General features: G+C 43.4%; 1 protein-coding gene across 2 annotated transcripts; it reads left to right on the plus strand.

Moving 5' to 3' along the window:
- The first annotated feature begins 2,715 nt into the window (after positions 1-2,715).
- On the plus strand, positions 2,716-11,865 carry LOC125515098 (BAG-associated GRAM protein 1). 2 transcript variants are annotated; one of them, XM_048680521.2, is made up of 18 exons: positions 2,716-3,041; positions 3,183-3,218; positions 3,316-3,413; positions 3,659-3,734; positions 3,918-4,046; positions 4,127-4,173; positions 4,362-4,485; positions 4,678-4,794; positions 5,459-5,488; positions 5,568-5,667; positions 9,554-9,660; positions 9,896-10,036; positions 10,121-10,225; positions 10,297-10,443; positions 10,581-10,634; positions 10,857-10,920; positions 11,059-11,120; positions 11,497-11,865. In XM_048680521.2, exons 1-18 carry the CDS (start codon positions 2,862-2,864, stop codon positions 11,635-11,637), a joined length of 1,758 nt encoding a protein of 585 aa, XP_048536478.1. In that variant the 5' UTR covers positions 2,716-2,861; the 3' UTR covers positions 11,638-11,865. The 2 variants fall into 2 exon arrangements, with proteins under 2 accessions (XP_048536478.1, XP_048536479.1); XM_048680522.2 differs by lacking the exon at positions 10,857-10,920 and having other exon boundaries at positions 2,755-3,041.
- Positions 11,866-16,637: the final 4,772 nt, after the last annotated feature.

A 16,637-nucleotide genomic window follows, 5' to 3' on the forward strand; every position in this document is an offset into this window, starting at 1 on the left:
CAGTGGACAGTACCATGTATGCATTCGACCTCAAGGCGCAATCCTGATCTGCTCTCGACTCGGCTGGCTAGGTTCCCCTGCCGCTCATCGGCATCGGTGGCACGGTGTTTGTGTTCGGCGTCCGCGTCAAGGATCACAAGCTCTACGAGCTCTGCTTCGACACGACCACCAACATGACCTGTTCTTGTTCCAAAAATGACCCATCTTATGTATCAATTGATATTTATGTATGTCTGTTGTGTTGTGTTCTGGTAGGGTGTTCCACATGTTTAGTTCTTTTTTTTTGAAATCTCCATATGTTTAGTTCTGATCGAAGGGGCTGGCTTAATTTTGTCATGTACTAAAATATTTGTGATGAGGATTTGTTGTCGTTGATGTTGTGTACTCAAATTTTGTGATAAGTATTAACATACCTCTTTGCCCAAGTTTCGTGCATAATTAGTGGTGTCCAATAGTGTATTTAAATATGTGTGGCTTTTATGAGATTAGGCATTACTGTTGTATAGAATTGAAATCTTGAAGAACGTAACGAATGGAAAGAAATAGATGAGGTGGTTACTGTAAACGTTGTGTGACATATCTAACTTTACCAGGGGTTTTTCCTGAAATGTACGTTTAAGTGGACTGAGATCCCTCCAGGGAAATCTGTGCCATCCAGCTTCAATCCAATGGCCCAGCTTTGATTTTTCTATTTTTGCACCGAAGGGACATTTTCTATACTAGTCGCTCCCGGATCAAGAGGAGTAGATATTTATGGCTTCACCATCAATTACTTGCAAGAGTTCCTCAGATGAACGTGGTAAATTTTATTTTTTGATTTATACTAGCATAGCCTATCCGTTCCCCAACACCATATAACAACTAACGCACACAAAAAACACAGTCCAAACACAGTCCCGTGGTGACGCAAAAAATGGCCCGGCAAAAAGAGAAAACAAACTTTTCTTTTTCTGCCTACTCTTTCAAACAAAAATCTATACCGTGGGATACCATACCACAACAACCGCACTCCTCCACACATAGTTGCAGCCACGTCGAGCACCTACAGTTGCAGTCGATGGCAACACCTACAATTACATGTTTAGCGGCGGACATGCACATGCCCCCTCCCTCGCACAACAACGTTGCTTTTCGCAACCCCCAGTTGCAATTTGTGTTGAAGGCGTGCAGTTGCAGTCAGAGCCAACACTTACAGTAGCGTGTCTAGTAATAGATATGCAACTGCCCGTCCCAAATGCCACATGCATAACATCCGCGCCAAACAAATTCAGTTGTATTGTGTTGAGGCGCATGTAGTTCTAGTTAAGGGCAAAACGGTTGTTGTTGCGTCTCTAGTGGCAGACTTGCAACTGAGCCCCCCCCCCCCCCCCCCCCACACACACACACCTCGCTTTTGCAACACCTCCACTCCATCACCCCTTATTTTGCAGTCATGTTGACGGCATGTAGTTGCAGTCGAGGGCAACAATTGTACTTGTATGTCTAGTGACGGACATGCAACTAATTCATAATTTTCAAAAATGATATCAAATTAAAATCATTAATTTTAAAAAATATTAATGAAGGTAAATAAATAAAATTACAAAAATAAACAAAAAAGGGGGGAATCCGTAAAAAACGACAATGAAAACTCGGTAGGAAGAAGAAAAAAAACAAAGAACCTTTACAATCCTCTCCAAAACCGAAAAAAGAACATGTACATGACTCGGCCCGTTTATGTGGCATGTGCATTCGCTCCCATTTGTATTGCATCTCCAAAAAGAAAAGAAAAACGGCTCTGACATGTACTGTATAATTGAGAAAAAAGAACACCCAACAAAACATGAACACCACCGCCAGCACTATACATGGTCACAACGCAACATCCCAACATGATGTTAAGGAACTTGCATGTGCGGTCGAGTTACAATGTCTGTAGTTGTAAGTCTAGTGATGGGTATGCAACTGGTCGGCATTTCTAATTGCAACACATTGTGTATTTTTTTCTTAAATACGCACGAGTGTGCGTATTATATATATTGAAAAAAAGAATGGGGGTAAAGAGCCCCTTCACGTTGAGATTACATGTTACATAACCCCATCTCCACCCAAGCACATTGTGTATTGTGCCGTTGCAATTGGGTTAGACTAGCCACAATGGGAGTAACTTCAGTAGTAACATCGAGTCCAACTCAGTAAATTTGCTTATGTGGCAATGCGTTAATGAGGAGAGAGGTAGTTGTAGTAACTTAACTAGTTACTATAACATCACATGTCTTAATGCAATATGAGTCTATAACCTAATAAATGAATCTTTGCATGTTACCACCCTTAAGTTACTACCCGCTATGAAGGTAGTAACATAGTCTAGGGATATGTGTATGTTACTAGTGTATGTTACTATCCATTGTGGCTAGTCTTATAGCTCTTGCGGTTGCGTGTCTAGAGGCTGGCATGCGACCGCAATAAAAATTGACACTTTTCTCTTGGGACAATAAATGACTTTTTTTTCACCCGCAAAAAAAAAATGTCATTTTTCTTCAAATGGATAGATCGTGTTCGTATGTTATTTTCGGGTGGGACAATGAAAATTATGGACGCGTGGCCCCCGAAAGGCAACCCTCAATGGGCGCTTCACGTCGACGCAAGAAAACAAAAAAGCAGCGCCGACAAGCGTCCACGTCGCGTCAAGATTCGCGTCACCGAGCAGCACCAGCCGACTGGCGGGCCCCGCGATTCCGAGAGCTCCCGCCTTCGCCGGCCCGTCGGCCGTCGGCTCCACTCCCAGTCTCCCTCCCAGTCATAACCACCATCCTCCCCTTCCCTTCCTTTCTCCCTCTCATGGGCATCCCCACCTCCGGGAAAGAGAACCCAACCCCCACATGACGCCGCAGGCTGCGCCGGCGTCGGCGGCGCTCGGGTTCCTCGTCCCGACGCGCTGGGAGATCGAGGTCACCTGCGCCGCAGCGACGGCCCTCGTCCTCGTCCTCGCCGCGCTCTACGCGCTCCACCGCCCGCGCCGCGCGCCCGCGGCCGCCGACGGCCTCCAGCTCGTCGACAAGGTAAACAAAGCATCGACTGCTGCTGCTGCCGTCCGCCAGTGGGCAAATTTGGGCGCGGCGACGAGAGGTCGCCTGTTCTAACGTCGCGACCGTTTTTGTTTTGGCTTTTGTCTGCTCTGCTCTGCTTGGATTGCTGCTCAGTGCCACAAGGGAGCGCCCTCGGCGTATGCGGTCAACGTGAGTGTGGCTCGCCGTTGTTGTTCATCAGCCACTCTGACGGCTCTTTGGTTCGTGTGACTTATTGACTTGGGTGCGTGTCTTTCTGTCTGTCCAGCTGAAGCTGCTCGCCGCCAAGGATTTGATGGCGGCCAACTTAAACGGGAATTCAGACCCGTATGCACGCATCACCTGCGGCCAAGATAAGCGTTTCAGGTGCGGTTCGATACTCTTTCATCCATGCACACCCCCTTCTGCATTTCTCTTCTGAATATGGGCATCACAGAGTCATATACTCCATGATTGGGGGCTTGAGAAAGTCTGAAAATATTTCTGTGGGGAAAACAATGGTGGCAGGGGTCCATGGAAACAGTTAGTACAAATGAGGAAAGCAGCCAGTTTTGGAGTGGTAGTCTACTTTTCCCCTTTGTTTCATCTCTTACTGTCTTACACCTTTACAGCTCCATGGTTCCTGGCTCAAGAAACCCAATGTGGGGAGAGGAATTCAATTTTGTTGTTGACTGCCTTCCTGTAAAGGTTATCACCGGCACTTTCTCTTCTACTCCGTACCTAATTTTGATTTTCTCCTTGAACATGCAGTGTCATAATAAGTCTTGAGCCAACATTAGGTTTCTCAATCATAATAAGTTTTTTCCATCAGTATTATGGGTGGTACTTCATCAAAGATGCACTTGGCATTTATTCTGTGCACTATTGTAGATAAAGGTGGAAATATACGATTGGGACATAGTATGGAAGAGCACAACACTTGGTTCTGTTACTGTTTCAGCTGAGTCTGAGAAGCAGAGTGGACCAGTTTGGCATGCACTTGACAGCTCATCAGGGCGGGTAATTGGTTTCTAAAAACAACTTGGTTTCTCGGAATCATTTGTTTTTCAGTTATCTTATCAATTTTTCTGCATTGTTAGGTTTGTCTCCATATCAAGGCGATCAGGGTTAATGAGAGCTCCTCCAGGTAAATATCTCATCTTTCATTAATTTGCTCTGATTTTTGTAATTATGTTAGATGGGAATTCTTTTGCAGTTTTGAACAGCTTTGGCATGTTGCAGTCACTTGCTTCACTTTTTATTTACTGTCAAAATGTCACTTGCTGAGGCTGATAATAATTTTCTGACGTATATCATTTTTTTTGTGTTTTATAGGGATCTAAACAACTCTGCTGAGGCTGATGCTCGTAAAAGGATGTCCTTAGACAAAGAAGGCCCTACTGTCGTTCACCAAAAGCCAGGTCATTTACAGACAATTTTTGGGCTACCTCCAGATGAGGCAAGTACCTACTGGCTACTGCTACTACTACTACTACATCTGTACCATAAGATAAGAAGTTTTTGCAGTTCAAATTGAACTGCAAAAAGTCCTATATTATGGTATGGAGGGAGTTCTAATTAAATAGATTCATGGATAGGTCTATTACCAACTTGCAATAGTTATTTTTTCATTGCTTTGTTTATCATCCAGGTTGTTGAACACACTTATTCATGTGCACTTGAGAGGTCATTTCTATATCACGGTCGCATGTATGTGTCTTTATGGCACATTTGCTTCTATTCAAACATCTTCTCTAAGCAGATTAAGGTTAGCTCACATACAATATTTTTCAATTGCACACTTTGATTGGTGGATTTACTTGGTTCTTTATTTTCGCTTAATCTTTTTTGCTTGTCAGAAAATATCCATTTTTAGTGTTATGTTCATTTCATTGTGTGTCTAAACTTCAAAGAGACATTTTGATGATCACATGATATTAACACATACTAATAAATTTTACTGAGATCTTTACTTAGATGCAGCCTGTCTGAGTATTATCTACTAGATTTAGCTTTTTTAACAAATAAATAAATATCTGTTATGTCGTCTATTTGCTGGATAACATCGTAAATGAGGAAACAATAGGATAACAGAGCTAGTGAAGAAATACTGACTTTGTCATTAGATCTAATTAAGTTAGATGATCAAATCCTTTTGTCATGTGGTTCTTAAATGCTATCTCCCTATTGTCTGACATGCATCAGTTGCCTCCTAAATGTGAATCACTGATGCTACCAATCCTGGTCAACAAGAGCATTTTTCACTATTTTTTCTCTATATTGTAGATTGGGTTGGATAACTTTAGTATCCTATGTGCTGCGGAAAATTTTACATTGTTAAAGCTAGAAAGCTTGTCTTAGAAATATATCCAATTGCTTACATGGTTGTGATACATTGTGAGACTGAAAACATGTTTTTCTTATATATGAAGGTTGAGCTCCCTTTGAGAGATATTGATGAGGTGAGCCTTGCCTCACTCTCCTACATCATTTCCTTGCTAAAAGTGTTACTAATCACTTTTGTCCTTCTTTTACATGTAGATAACAAAAAGCCAACTTGCAGTTATTAATCCTGCAATTACGATATTTCTTCGAACGGGAGCGGGAGGACATGGAGTTCCTTCCTTAGCATGCCCTGATGGTAGGATTTAATACTCGCAATCTTGCATAGGCATAACAACCTTTTGCATCTTGATTCTTACTCTGGCACTAAATATGGATATTGCAAACTTAAATCCCTTTCATTGATTTTATAATACTTAGTTGTCAAATCTCAGCATAGCCGGTCCCAAGCCCGAATAAAAGAGGAGGGTTGTGATAGGTTTGCCGACCCAATGCCAAAACCCAGCCACTCTTATGGAGATGAAACCAAGAAGAACCTCGTTGAGGCATTACCCTCTTACCGACGTGCCATATCAGAACCCGAGTGTGGTGTTAAATGGGCAAGGGCCGGGCCGTCGCCCCCACGGTGGCACGCCGTGTCTTGATATGGATACGGTGATAAGTGAGCAAGGATCATGTTGCTGCATCCTTAGTGGTGCACTACCTCAACGCCTGGGTGTAGTGAAAAATGAGCAAGGGTCTTTGCATTTGACTCGACGAGTTCGAAGGGTAAGGAAGCTAGCCAAGCCAAGTAGAATCCGCTTAGGTAGCTAGAAGGTAGGATCCCTAACGGGTAAGTTACGGGAGTTAGTTGATGCTGCGGTGAGGAGACGTGTTGATATCCTATGTGTCCAAGAGACCAAATGGAAGGGACAGAAGGTGAACGAGGTGAACGACACCGGCTTCAAGCTATGGTACACGGGGACAACTACAAACATAAACGGAGTTGGCATCTTGATCGACAAGAGCCTCACGTATGGAGTGGTAGACGTCAAGAGGCAAGGGGACTGGATTATCCTAGTCAAGCTGGTCGTTGGGCACTTAGTTCTCAATGTTATCAGCGTGTATGCCCACAAGTAGGCCACAATGAGAGCACCAAAAGGGAGTTGTGGGAAGGCCTGGAGGACTTTGTTAGGAGTGTACCTATTGGCGAGAAGCTCTTCATAGGAGGAGAGCTCAATGGCCACGTGGGTACATCTAACACATATTTTGAAGGGATGCATGGGGGCTTTGGCTATGGCATCATGAATCAAGAAGGAGAGGATGTCTTAAGCTTCGCTTTAGCCTACGACATGATCGTAGCTAACACCCTCTTGAGAGAGAATTACATCTAGTGACTTTTAGTAGTAGTGAGCACTATAGCCAGATTGATTGTGTCCTCTCTAGAAGAGAAGACAGTCGTGTTTGCTTAGATTGTAAGGTGATACCTGAGAGAGTGTTGTCCCTCAACATAAGCTTGTGGTGGCTGACTTTTGCTTTCGGACTCGTGTCCAGCGGGATAAGCGCTCCAAAGTCACTAGGACGAAGTGGTGGAAGCTCAAGGGGGAGGCATCTTGGGCTTTCAAGGAGAGGGTTGTTAAGGAGGGCTATTGGGAGGACGGAGACAATGCAAACAATATGCGGATGCATACGGTGACCTACATTCGGAAGGTGGCTTCAGACTAGTTTGGGGTGACCAAGGTAGCGGCAAAGCTAAAGATATGTGGTGGTGGAATGATGATATCCAGAAGGCTATTAAGGAGAAGAAGGACTGTTTCAGACGCCTGCATATGGATAGGAGTGCAGACAACATAGAGAAGTACAAGGTGGCAAAGAAGACCTCAAAGCGAGCTCTAAGTGAACCAAGGGGTCGAGCATATGAGGACCTCTACTAACGTTTAAACTAAAAGGATGGTGAAAGGGACATTTATAAGATGGCTAAGATCCAGGAGAGGAAAAAGAGGAATGCCAACCATGTCAAATGCATCAAGGACGGAGCAGATCGGCTTCTGGTGAAGGACGAGGAGATCAAGCATAGATGGTGAGATAACTTTGACAAAATGTTCAATGGAGAGATGAGAGCTCTACCATTGGGTTGGACGACTCCTTTGATGATACCAATAGATGCTTTTGTGTGGCAAATCCAGAGTCTAAGGTTAGGAGGCTTTAAAAAAGATGAAAGGTGGCAAGGCAATGGCCCCTTATTGTATCCCCGTTGAGGTGTGGAGAGGCCTTGGAGACATAGTGATAGTATGGCTAACTTAGCTTTTCAACCACATTTTTTGGTCAAACAAGATGCCCGAAGAATGGAGGCGATGTATATTAGTACCAATCTTCAAGAACAAGGGGGATGTTCAAAGTTACTAATTACCGCTGAATTAAGTTGATAGAGTTATGGGAGAGAGTCATTGAGCACCGCTTAAGAAGAATGACAAGCGTGGCCAAAAATCAGTTTGGCTTCATGAATGGTAGGTCCACCATGGAAGCGATTTTGTTGGTACGACAACTCATGGAGAGATGCAGTGAACAAAAGAAGGAACTGCATATGGTGTTCATTGACTTGGGGAAGGCCTACGATAATATACCATGGAATCTCATGCGGTGGGCCTTGGAGAAACACAAAGTCCCAACAAAGTACATTACCCTCATGAAAGACATGTAAGATAATGTTGTGACAAGTTCCGAACAAGTGATGGCGACACCAATGACTTTCCAATTAAAATAGGACCGCACCAAGGGTCAACTTTGAGCCCTTATCTCTATTCTTTGGTGATAGATGAGGTCACAAGGGATATATAAGGAGATATACCATGGTGTATGCTCTTTGCGGATGATGTGGTGCTAGTCGATGGTAGCCCCGTGGGGGTTAATAGAAAGTTAGAGTTGTGGAGGCAGACTCTGGAATCGAAAGGTTTTAGGCTTAATAGAACTAAAACTGAGCATGTGAGATGCGGTTTTAGTACTACTAGGCACGAGGAGGAGGTTAGCCTTGATGGGCATGAAGTACCTTAGAAGGGCACCTTCCGATATTTGGGGTCAATGTTGCAAAAGGATGGTGATATAAATGAAGATATGAGTCATGAAATCAAAGCCGGATGGATGAAGTTGCGCCAATTCTGGCGTCCTATGACAAGAGAGTGCCACGAAAGCTAAAAGACAGGTTCTATAAGATGGCGATTCGACTTGCGATGTTGTATGGCGCAGGATATTTACCAACTAAGAGGCGACATGTCCAACAGTTAGGTGGAGCAAAGATGCGCATGTTGAGATGGATATGTGGCCACACAAGAAAGGATTGGATCTGAAATGATGATATATGTGAGAGTTGGGTAGCACCGATTGAAGAGAAGCTTGTCCAAGATTGTCTAAGATGGTTAGGGCATATACAACGCAGGTCTGTAGATGTGTTATTGCATGGTGGATGGATAAAGTGTGCTGATAATGTCAAGAGAGGTCAGGGTAGACCAATCTTGACATGGGAGGAGTCCGATAAGAGATATATGAAGGAATGGAATATCACCAAATAACTAGCCATGGATAGGGGTGCATGAAAGTTAGCCATCCATGTGCTAGAACCATGACTTGGTTTCGAGATCTTAGGGTTTCAACTCTAGCCTGCCCCAACTTGTTTGAGACTGAAAGGCTTTCTAATTCCATGACGCTTTTTAGAAAGTTGTTGTTGTCTTGCTCTATTGTCTGACACTATAAATCATGACGCTTTTTAGTTCCATTTTGGCCATCCAGCTAAACTAGGTGCATGTATAATGTGGTCTTCTCTATTTTTCGGTTTGACTATGTGGTTTTCTGCTCCCATTCAACCTTCTATAATTCTATTTCTCAGCAGCATCAGCATGTTTGGTATTACTACTTATTAGTCGATGACTTGGTGTAGATTTCTGTTACGTGAGTGTAGATTGCATTCCACCATGACTTGAGATACATGTTTACTTGATGTGAAATTGGTTGCAAGCTTAAGAAGTGCGGAGGAAGCTAGTGATCATGCATTCATGCTAGAAAACAGACTAAAAGGGCATTGTTGACCAAAATTTATACTACAATATTCACACATTTTCTAGAGGCTGGCAAAAGGACTGACTATGGTAATCTAGATAAGATGGGAGGTTTCATCAATTGCTTTATGTCACCTTTTTATATTATTTTTGCAGGAAGAGTTAGATATATATTTGCATCATTTTGGAACAGAAACCACACAGTTAGAGCATTGGAACAAGCTGTGAAGAACTTCCATACCATGATAGAGGCTGAGAAACAGGTAGTGACATCTCGAGCAGCCTTTTCTCCACACATATTTTAATTAAGAATTTCAATATACATTGCACGCTGTTGTTGCATATCTGCAGTCTTACTGTTAGTGCACTAGTTTTGAAGCAAAGCTTTCTGCATGTTTTGCTGTTTATGATTGGCATTGATTTACATGATCGTGATCTCCATAATTTGCTTATCAAAATCGATAATGGCTTTTAATATATTTGGACTTTGGATTATAGGAATATGCTCGATCTGCATTACGTGCACTCAGTGGCTCAAGAAACAATAGCATGGAGACAGATGTTCCAGAAGAATGTGCTGATTTAACAGGGCTACTGCAACCTTTTGTCAAAGAAGAAGTTCTAGTCTCTGTATTTGATGTAATGATAACTAACTGTATCTTCCATGATTCTGCAATTGGTAATACAATTATACAACTGATCTTCAATCTCATCTCATCTCAGGGAACATTTCCGTGTACTGCAGACCAGTTTTTCAGTAATCTTATAAGTGATGACTCAACTTACACAACAGAATATCGGACAGCTCGTCAGGATAAAGATATCAACGTAAGTATCCAGCACAGTGCCAGCTCTCCGAGTCATGCATTATTGCTGACTAGAAATATTTCTGTATGCAGCTGGGCCAGTGGCACCTTGCAGATGAGTACGATGGTCAGGTGAGAGAACTTAACTGTAAATCCATGTGCCACAGTCCAATGTGCCCTCCATATTCAGCAATAACAGAGTGGCAGCGTACGGTTCTTTCAGCTAACAAAACCGATCTGGTATGTTTTTAATGCAAAACTGAACGTCCCATTATGACGGCTAACATTTCTCGAGTCATAGTATTACATTATGTTATATACAGTATATACTACTACAGATCATAAATAAATCGGATTTCTCATTTTCTATCTTTTAGGTATTCGAGACTGTACAACAAGTACATGATGTTCCGTTTGGTTCCTATTTTGAGGTACTTCTAGCTTAGTTAGTTTCCGTGAAAGATACATTTACATATCCATTTTATTGCAATCTACAATGCTATTCCAATTTCGAGCAAGCTACTTCCATTCTGATTCCAAAATTCTTTTATTTTATAGTGTTACAAATACTTATTTTTAGGTTGCCCTGTTAGAAATACAACTGTGTTCAACTATGATTTGGTAATATAGTTAACTGATGTTCCACTTTTCAGATACACTGTAGATGGTCTGTGAAAACCATCGATTCTAGTTCGTGCAGTGTTGACATTAGTGCGGGTTGGTGTTTTTCTTCTGATCTCCATGTGTAGCTTGTGTTCTCTTATTTCCTTTTATCTTATGATGTCTGTTCTCAGTGCAAAACTGCAAATGGAAATTTGTAATTTGATGGATGCGGTGGGCACTCTGTCCTTTCAGGTGCACATTTCAAGAAATGGTGCATAATGCAGTCTAAGATAAAGAGCGGTGCTGTGGACGAGGTATGAATTTATCTACTGTTGGCCTCTGTTTGATGATGATCTGTGAATGTGAATTTAATCCAACTTGTCCACAAACTTAGTAATATGCTAGTGAGATTTTACAATCAATAGTGAAATTACGCGCAATCAAGTTCACACATTTAAGCGATCAAAATAATCAAGGCACTAACTCCCGGTTCCAGATAAGCTGCAATCTGGATATGATCAGATTAATTTGGACATTAGAAATACAGATGTCTCTGGTTGTTTGGATGCTATAGACTTGCATATCAAGATGCAAATATTACCTGATTATTCTTTGTCTTTAGTCTCTGCATGTGGTAATTAATCCATTTAACTTTTAAGGTTGTGGTAATTATGTTTTGAAATCTTGCAGTTAAAGAAGGAAGTTGGAGAAATGTTAGGGTTTGCGGAGTCGTATATGCTAAAAGTTAGCTCCCCTAACCAAGAAGACGATGGTACTGCCCAACAAGGCAGCACGGCGCCAGACGCAGATGACATACCTGGTGATCAGTAACTAGCTAAGCATGCTCTCTTCTCATGACAGGCACCTTCGCACGATGGTGTTTTATGATGATACCCGGTGGACCTGTAACTGTAACTAGTCCAAATTTGGTATGATTGGCTGCCTTAAAGGTAAAAATTGTTTAGGAAATCCTATATAGTCTTATGTATGGCCTCTTGCATCATTGTGACACATACAAGATAGTTATTAAACGGTGAATATCAAGGTTTAGTACACAAACATCTGTATAAAAAGAAAGAAGCCATAACCAGCGAAAATAGGAATATATGCCTACACACATGCCTACTATTGAACCACCGTTCAAACTGGTTGTAAGTAACCCGTGCGATCATCTCTCATCGGTTGCACCCAGTAGCCATAAGCTCATGTACCTCCAAATGTCGTAAGGACCATGTATGGATCCATGTTGTAGACTTGAAATGACTTGCAAAATGGTTTGTATTTCCACTCTGTAAAAACACAGTCATTTCGGCAATTTCATAAAGCTCGAAGTGAAGCACATACTCCGTCCTGGATATTTGGCTTAACTCCCAACCAGTTTCCAAAGAAATTTGCTATACTAGTAGGTGGAAGCAGGTTAAAAGTCACATGAATTGTACGCCATAGGAAAGTGTGAAACAGACAGGAAATAAACAAATGATGAATTGTTTCATCTTGACCATAGAAACAACATCGTCTATTCCCTTGCCATCTTCGTTTTCCCAAATTATTCTTTGTGAGAGTAACCCCTCTATGCACAAACTACATAAAAAAGTATTAACCTCTATGCACAAACCACATAAAAATGTTTTATCTTAAGTGACACTTGTTTTCCATATAACAAAATACAGGCCCCTGTGTTAATATGGTCTGTGTACATAGATGTAAGTATTGCAAAGAATGCTAACAAATTCAAACTGGAAGAATGCCAATTCGGCATCAACCGCTGTGATGACACAGAAGATCAACTTCTATTGCTTGAAGAAATAGAGCGCAAGTAAAGTAACAATTCGAGAAAACTCGAGGCCAAGTAACCACCCCCTCCTCTGATGAAGAAAGCGACCACAAGGGGTGAAGACCAAAAGCAGATCGTTCAAGGTACTAATGAACCATAGTCACTGAATTATCCTCTTTTGAATTATCCTCTTTATTCGCACATGTATGTCATCTAGCTACGCAATGTATTCTCATAATCTGGTGTCCACTCTGTTGTATTTCTCTGTTCATACGAACATGTATGCACCTAGCTGTGTAATCTACTCAACGGTCCAAATGATCTATTGCACCATTGTCACACAAGCATACAATCTTCCCATAAGCATATACCTGCTCGGCTGCTCACCGGAAATTTGCACAAAAAGTTATCTATCAAAACACAATAGACTATTGGTAGTAGACATGAGCAACAACAGATTAAGTTACACACCAAGCAACGACGAGCTTAACTGCGGGCACGGCATGGTGCCGCGCTTCTCCCATGCTAGTATTTTAGTAAATGGAATAGGTTTTCCAAGAACACATGACCACTACACAAAACCTGCAATATAACATCGAATAATCCTCAATAAACAATTTACACAAAAAATGGGACCTTCGACAACGCACATGAACTGGTTGGGCGTGTCTTCATACTCCTGGACGAGTGGCTCGATGTCCATGCACCAAAGGGGACTGCCGTGGCTGTGCAAAAGGATGCCCAATGGGTGCCACCCGAGGAGAGTTGGACTAAAATAAATGTCGATGGATCGCTGAAGAAAGATGGGTCGAGAGGTGGGGTTGGAGTGGTTCCGGCGTTCCGCGAGACCATAGAAACACATGCAAGGCTGCTGCATGTCATGCTTTTAACAACATCTATTGTTCCGAGCATGTGAAGCTACTAGGTTGCTGAAGGGGAGTGCAAATGGCGGCTGAACTTGGCATTACAAGGGCTGCGATTGAAACAGATAACCAAGGAGTCGCTCGTGCTCTCTTCTCGGAACAACTTGACCGGTCCAGATTTGGACCTGTCATCCATGAGATAAAGGAGATGATGGTTGGCGTCGACGAGTTTCGAGTGATCTGGAACACGACGAAAAGCCAACAAAGTTGCTCATATACTAGCTAGGAAGTGTTGCCTTTTAAGTTTAATTCATGCAAGACCTGGTTTAATATTTTTCCTTCTTGTACCTGTGATGCTATTGTGGCTGATGGAGCCATAGACTAAGTAATAATAAGGCAGGTATTTCCCCTAAAAAAACAATTTACTCAAACATGAAATGGTCCTATGCAAAATGCATTAGTGCGTTATAAGTGCATTTTAAATCACATTCCCTTTAACGGTGACATGCACAAATTTTTCGTGCGAAGATTTTGGTTTGCTTACACAGAAATCCCTCACATAGCTAAAAATCGTAAGAACTAAATAATATTCCACGTAATATCTAGAAACTATATACGTCCAATTTCATGGCAACGTGCGGGGCATCATCTGGTTCGTTTGGTGGCTTCTCCTGGAAGACCCTCCCTCTCTAGCTTCTCCCGTAAGCTGGCTTCCACCTTCCTTTTGCCAATACTCCTATATAAAAACCAGGCATTCAATTCCACACATTCACTAGTAATATGCTAGTGAGATTTTACAATCAATAGTGAAATTACGTGCAATCAATTCCACACATTTAAGCGATCAAAATAATTAAGGCACTAACTCCTGGTTCCAGATTAGCAGCAATCTGGATATGATCAGATTGATTTGGACATTAGAAATACAGATGTCTCTGGTTGTTTGGATGCTATAGACTTGCATATGAAGATGCAAATACAAATACCTGAATATTCTTTGTCTTTAGTCTCTGCATGTCGTAATTAATCTATTTAACTTTCAAGGTTGTGGTAATTATGTTTTGAAATCTTGTAGTTAAAGAAGGAAGTTGGAGAAATGTTAGGGTTTGCGGAGTCGTATATGCTAAAAGTTAGCTCCCCTAACCAAGAAGACGATGGTACTGCCCAACAAGGCCGCACGGCGCCAGACGCAGATGACATACCTGGTGATCAGTAACTGTTGGGGAACGTTGCAGAAAACAAAAAATTTCCTACGGTTTCACCAAGATCCATCTATGAGTTCATCTAGCAACGAGTGATTGGATTGCATCTACATACCTTTGTAGATCACGCGCGGAAGCGTTCAAAGAACGGGGATGAGGAAGTCGTACTCGACGTGATCCAAATCACCGGAGATCCTAGCACCGAACGGACGGCACCTCCGCGTTCAACACACATACGGTCAGCGTAACGTCTCCTTCTTCTTGATCCAGCAAGGGGGAAGGAGAGGTTGAGGGAGATGGCTCCAGCAGCAGCACGACGGCGTGGTGGTGATGGAGCTGCAGTACTCCGGCAGGGCTTCGCTAAGCACTATGGAGGAGGAGGATGTGTTGGAGAGGGAGAGGGAGGCACCAAAGGCGTGTTGTGAGAGGCCCTCCTTTCCCCACTATATATAGGGAGTCCAAGGGGGGGGGGCGGCCCTAGGAGATCCAATCTCCTAGGGGGGGGGGGTGCGGCCAAGGGAGGAATCCCTCCTCCCCAAGGCACCTAGGAGGTGCCTTCCCCCTTTGGGACTCTTCCCTTCCTTGAACCCTAGGCGCATAGGCCTCTTGGGGCTGGTGCCCTTGGCCCATATAGGCCAAGGCGCACCCCGTACAGCCCATGTGGCCCCCCGGGGCAGGTGGCCCCACCCGATGGACCCCCGGGACCCTTCCGGTGGTCCCAGTACTGTGACGCCCCCGATTTAATCGTACACTAATCATACACGCAAACGTGTACGATCAAGATCAGGGACTCACGGGAAGATATCACAACACAACTCTACAAATAAAATAAGTCATACAAGCATCATATTACAAGCCAGGGGCCTCGAAAGCTCGAATACAAGAGCTCGATCATAGACGAGTCAGCGAAAGCAACAATATCTGAGTACAGACATAAGTTAAACAAGTTTGCCTTAAGAAGGCTAGCACAATCTGGGATACAGATCGAAAGAGGCGCAGGCCTCCTGCCTGGGATCCTCCTAACTACTCCTGGTCGTCGTCAGCGGGCACCACGTAGTAGTAGGCACCTCCGGTGTAGTAGGAGTCGTCGTCGACGGTGGTATCTGGCTCCTGGACTCCAGCATCTGGTTGCGACAACCAGAATGAATGGAAAAGGGGGAAAAGGGGGAGAAAGCAACCGTGAGTACTCATCCAAAGTACTCGCAAGCAAGAAGCTACACTACATATGCATGGGTATCAAATGGAATAAGGGTATCATATGTGGACTGAACTGCAGAATGCCAGAATAAGAGGGGGATAACTAATCCTGTCGAAGACTACGCTTCTGGCAGCCTCCGTCTTACAACATGTAGAAGAGAGTAGACTGAAGGCCTCCAAGTAGCATCGCATAGCATAATCCTAACCGATGATCCTCCCCTCATTGCCCTGTGAGAGAGCAATCACCGGTTGTATCTGGCACTTGGAAGGGTGTGTTTTATTAAGTATCCGGTTCTAGTTGTCATAAGGTCAAGGTACAACTCCAAGTCGTCCTGTTACCGAAGATCACGGCTATTCGAATAGATTAACTTCCCTGCAGGGGTGCACCACATACCCCAACACGCTTGATCCCATTTGGCCGGACACACTTTCCTGGGTCATGTCCGGCCTCGGAAGATCAACACGTCGCAACCCCACCTAGACCAACAGAGAGGTCAGCACGCCGGTCTAAACCTAAGCGCACAGGGGTCTGGGCCCATCGCCCTTAGCACACCTGCACGTTGCGTACGCGGCCGGAAGCAGAACTAGCCCCCTTAATACAAGAGCAGGCTTACGTTCCAATCCGGCGCGCGCCACTCAGTCGCTGACGTCACGAAGGCTTCGGCTGATACCACGACGCCGGGATACCCATAACTACTCCCGCGTAGATGGTTAGTGCGTATAGACCAAATGGCCAAACTCAGATCAAATACCCAGATCTCGTTAAGCGTGTTAAGTATCCGCGAACGTCAACCA

Source organism: Triticum urartu, chromosome 6A, assembly GCF_056163025.1.
Source record: "Triticum urartu cultivar PI428250 chromosome 6A, HENAU_Tu73, whole genome shotgun sequence".
NCBI classification, from domain to species: domain Eukaryota; kingdom Viridiplantae; phylum Streptophyta; class Magnoliopsida; order Poales; family Poaceae; genus Triticum; species Triticum urartu.

Excerpts from the sequence above, each read along its gene's own strand:
- LOC125515098 (XM_048680521.2), top strand. The coding sequence starts at position 2,862 with ATGACGCCGCAGGCTGCGCCGGCGTCGGCGGCGCTCGGGTTCCTCGTC. Across the intron at positions 4,047-4,126 it reads TTGACAGCTCATCAGGGCGG|GTTTGTCTCCATATCAAGGC; the intron begins GTAATTGGTTTC and ends CTGCATTGTTAG. Across the intron at positions 4,174-4,361 it reads GTTAATGAGAGCTCCTCCAG|GGATCTAAACAACTCTGCTG; the intron begins GTAAATATCTCA and ends TGTGTTTTATAG.